Source organism: Triticum aestivum, chromosome 3B, assembly GCF_018294505.1.
Source record: "Triticum aestivum cultivar Chinese Spring chromosome 3B, IWGSC CS RefSeq v2.1, whole genome shotgun sequence".
NCBI classification, from domain to species: domain Eukaryota; kingdom Viridiplantae; phylum Streptophyta; class Magnoliopsida; order Poales; family Poaceae; genus Triticum; species Triticum aestivum.
The window spans coordinates 812,768,112-812,772,103 of NC_057801.1; the positions used below are offsets into that span (position 1 = coordinate 812,768,112).

Below are 3,992 nucleotides of genomic sequence, written 5' to 3' on the forward strand. Positions count from 1 at the left end.
ATTTCATTACTGTCCAAAAAAACGCAAAGCCTACAGAAAATCTTGTAAAAGCAATTGAAGCTCTGGTACATAGACAACAAAGCATGGGTACGACATATCTAAGCCCAAGCATGGGTAAAGGTAAAACTTGGCATCCAAAAGTTAGATATGTTCACCTCCCAGCAAGACAACTGCATACTTAATAGGCTGTATAGGCCGTTTTATTGCAGTATCAATCCACTCCAACATAAGACACTGTTCCCAAGCTCCATAGACATCTCTATTATGTAGAAACCCAAAGAGAAAAAGATAGAAACATCGAATAAATAATGCACATGCAGAACTATAGAAGCCTGTAGGACAAAGTTAAAAACATTACCTCGAAACGAGCAGATACAACATCTGAATGTTGTAGGTAGGCTGGCCGATTCATAGTTTGAATGTAAATTTCCGCAGATCACATAAGCACAAATAGGTATACCTAGTTCGGTAGCTGCATTATAACTGTTCAATACACTCCGGCCAGCACACAAGCTGCATCCCCTCAGGAAAGCAAAAAAGAACACAAGCTGCAGACTCTGACAGCCACTGGAGCTACGAAGTACGAACGCCTCTAGTTCCATATCCACGGCTTTTTGATCCGTCCGATGCACCACCCACACGCCCCAACCAAAACAGCTGCAGCCAAGAAGGACGCTCGCTAGCTGCGGTCAGGCGAGCAAGGGATCAACCAGCCAAATCCAACGGCGGCGGCTATGGCGTTAGCAGCTAACACCCATGGAAGAGTCTGCACCCTCTCCTCCAGGCCATCCACACCTTTCAGCAGGAGCACGACCACCATGCCTGGACACAATGTTCAGTCGTCACGAGCCCAGTTCACCGTCCGAGCCATCGCGGAGCGCGCGACATGGCTGTCTGGGCTGGACCTACCGGCGTACCTCAACGGCACGTCAGTCAACTGTGGCAACCTCTGCCGGTGTTATCTACAGACGGCTATGGTTCGTTGTTAGGCTGATGGATTGCTTAGCGCTTCTGGATGCACGCTGCCTGGCGATTACGGGTTTGATCGCTTGGGGCTCGGGGAGCAGCCTGAGGACTTGAAGTGGTACGTCCAGGCCGAGCTCGTCCACTGCCGGTTTGCCATGGCAGGGGTCGCTGGCATCCTTGGAACCGATGTAAGTGGCTCCCTTCTTGACCTCCTTGCCAGCGCCTGTAAAATGAATATCCTCTCCGTTTTATAGAAACCATAGTGCGGACGCTTGATTTCCCAAAAATGGCTGTAGAGGTGCCTAAATTTGTATAAACAATTGAAAACACTGGAAAACAAGCATGACTTCTGAATTTTGATAATGGAAATGGTAGTGTGATCCCCTCTCGTTTAAAAAAGAAGAGAAACCAAGCTATCAGATAGGGAATTATTGATCCAAATGAAAATAACAATCTCAATGACAGCAAAATCATATGCAACACATTCTAAAAAAAATATCATATGCAACACATCAGCTCTTAAGAGCAAACCTAGGGAAAAAAATCCCCATGATTGTAGCATGATAGCATTCTTACCACATTGAAGCATCCACACTTACAGAAACCAAACATGAAATTGATGGCTTCGATGCTCCGATGAGCTCCTATCATACATGTGGCACGGTCTAATTGGCGTGTTTCTGTGTAGCTGATCCGTGTATCAGGGATCAGCAACCTACCAGTGTGGTTTGAAGCAGGCGCCGTGAAATTTGACTTTGCCAACACCACAGCACTCTTCTTTGTCCAGCTTCTCTTGATGGGGTAATTCTACATCCAACTGAAACATTTACTCAACCCTAAAGTACTCTCACCTTATTTTATGATGGTTAGTATAGAAACCTAAAACATGCAAAATAAATAGAGGGATCATTTGGGATAACACAGTTACTGATTAGAGAGAGATTATTTGCATTGCAAGTGCATATCTAACATCAATTATCTGAAGAAGTAGATGTCTTCATAGGAAAAAACACACATGTTTCTCTGGTGTACACCATAATTGCATACTAAACCTTCTTTCGTCACATGATATCCATCACAGTTCGAGTCCCATATACTCAAGCCGATAACAATACAAACCCAGGCCTGAGCGCTCACCTAAAAAACATCACAAAGAACAAGCGATTAGATTTCACAAAACACAAGCATCACGAACAATTAACTTCAGAACTCCAAACGTATCCCTTCTAAGCAGCAATGAAAAATCCAAGAACACTGTTGGTACAGCATTTCATCAAACAGGTTACAAACCTGTGGGTGTTGAACAAGACGGTCTGCAAAAATTTCGCCTTGTGCTGGTGCTCGGGGAACAACAGTATGAGAAAAAGTCGAGCTGGTGCTCCAGGAGCGGCAGCGTCAAAGAAAACACCATAACAGCAGCGAATGCACACCCCATTGTTGATAATTTTCCATCCCCATTACTCGTCACAGGAGCTACAGGCCACCAAAATGGGCATGAGGTGAGAGGAAGGGGATGGCCGAGGATGGAGTGGAAGGAGGCATGGAGGGGAGATGGGTGAGGTTACCTACATGGTGAGGTCGGAGGCGACGATGCAGGGAGGCACGACGCCGGGCGGCGTCACCTCCTCGGCGCCCTTCTCCTTGCCGCCGCCAAATAATAGCTCTCCACTATGACGAGCTACACCGGAGGTGAGCGGGGAGGACGATAGGAGGAGCACCGGCGGCGGCTCAAGGCGCGGGCGGACGGGGAGGTGCTCGGGCGGCCGGCACCAGTGTCGGGTGGGGAGAAGAGGGGGGCGCCGGTCGCTCTGTTCTGGGCGAGAGGGAGAAGGTGGAGGCCGTGGAGGGGGCGGCTGGGTGGAGAGGGAGAGGAGGCGGCTGAGGTGCTGCGGGAGAAGGCGGCGCTCGGGACCTTATCCCTTCCCTCCTTGCTATAGTAACGCGCTCAGAATAAAAGGAGACATGGCCACTCGCGCTAGTTGGGCGTATTGGCTCATCCTTTGTATGTTCAATTATTAAATTCCTAGACAAGATATCAAAAAATTCGTTTGTAGCAAAAGGTTTCTTAGTGAGAGCGAAAAAATTGGGATGAACACTTATTGATTTGGGATCCGCATTTTTCTTACTAGAAGATTTACCCTTATTTTTAGGAACATACATTAATTTAGCAATTTTGGTAGTGGGAGGATTTGGAGTATTTTTTTCATGGAAGAAAAGGCAGACCCTAAGTTGGTGATAATATCCTCAAGTTTATCGATTCTTGTGAAATCTTGATCTATTCTTTCGTTAACTATAGGTTCCTTTTCTTTAAAAAAAATCAGAGTAACTCCAACCTTAGATCCATATTGAGAAATTTGGTTGTGGATCTTTTTATCCAAATTTTCAATTAACTCTACAGTGTCAACTTTATTTTTAATAATTTCAAGCCTTTGCATCACATGTTCCAAAGTTAAAACAATTCCATTAACCAAAAGAGGTGGTGGACCAGACAAATCTATCATAGCATTATAAGAATCAAAAGTATGGCTACCCAAGAAATTTCCTCCGGTAATGGTATCAAGAATATATCTATTCCAAGGGGTAATGCCTACATAAAAATTGCGAAGAAGAATGGAAGTAGATTGCTTCCTAGTAGATCTATTTTGAGCATTGCAAATTCTATGCCAAGCATCTTTTAAATTTTCTCCCTCCCTTTGTTTAAAATTAAGAACTTCATGATCGGGAGTACTAACAATGATAGAAGGACTAGCCATGATGACGAGCGTCGACACAAGAAGCAAGCGAAAAAGAGGCGAACGGGAAAGAGAGGGCGAATAAAACAGCAAGGGTGAAGTGGGGGAGAGGAAAACGAGAGGCAAATGGCAAATAATGTAATGCGAGGGATAAGGGTTTGTAATGGGTACTTGGTATGTCTTGACTTGAGCGTAGACTCCCTGGCAATGGCGCCAGAAATCCTTCTTGCTACCTCTTGAGCATGCGTTGGTTTTTCCCTTGAAGAGGAAAGGGTGATGCAGCAAAGTAGCGTA

At 45.5% G+C, this 3,992-nt stretch overlaps 1 protein-coding gene across 1 annotated transcript; it reads left to right on the forward strand.

Annotated features, from left to right (window-relative positions):
- The first annotated feature begins 734 nt into the window (after positions 1 to 734).
- Positions 735 to 2,097, forward strand: LOC123067978 (photosystem I chlorophyll a/b-binding protein 5, chloroplastic-like). The gene is made up of 3 exons (XM_044490526.1): positions 735 to 932; positions 990 to 1,154; positions 1,655 to 2,097. Exons 1-3 carry the CDS (start codon positions 735 to 737, stop codon positions 1,769 to 1,771), a joined length of 480 nt encoding a protein of 159 aa, XP_044346461.1. The 3' UTR covers positions 1,772 to 2,097.
- The last annotated feature ends 1,895 nt before the right edge of the window (positions 2,098 to 3,992 follow it).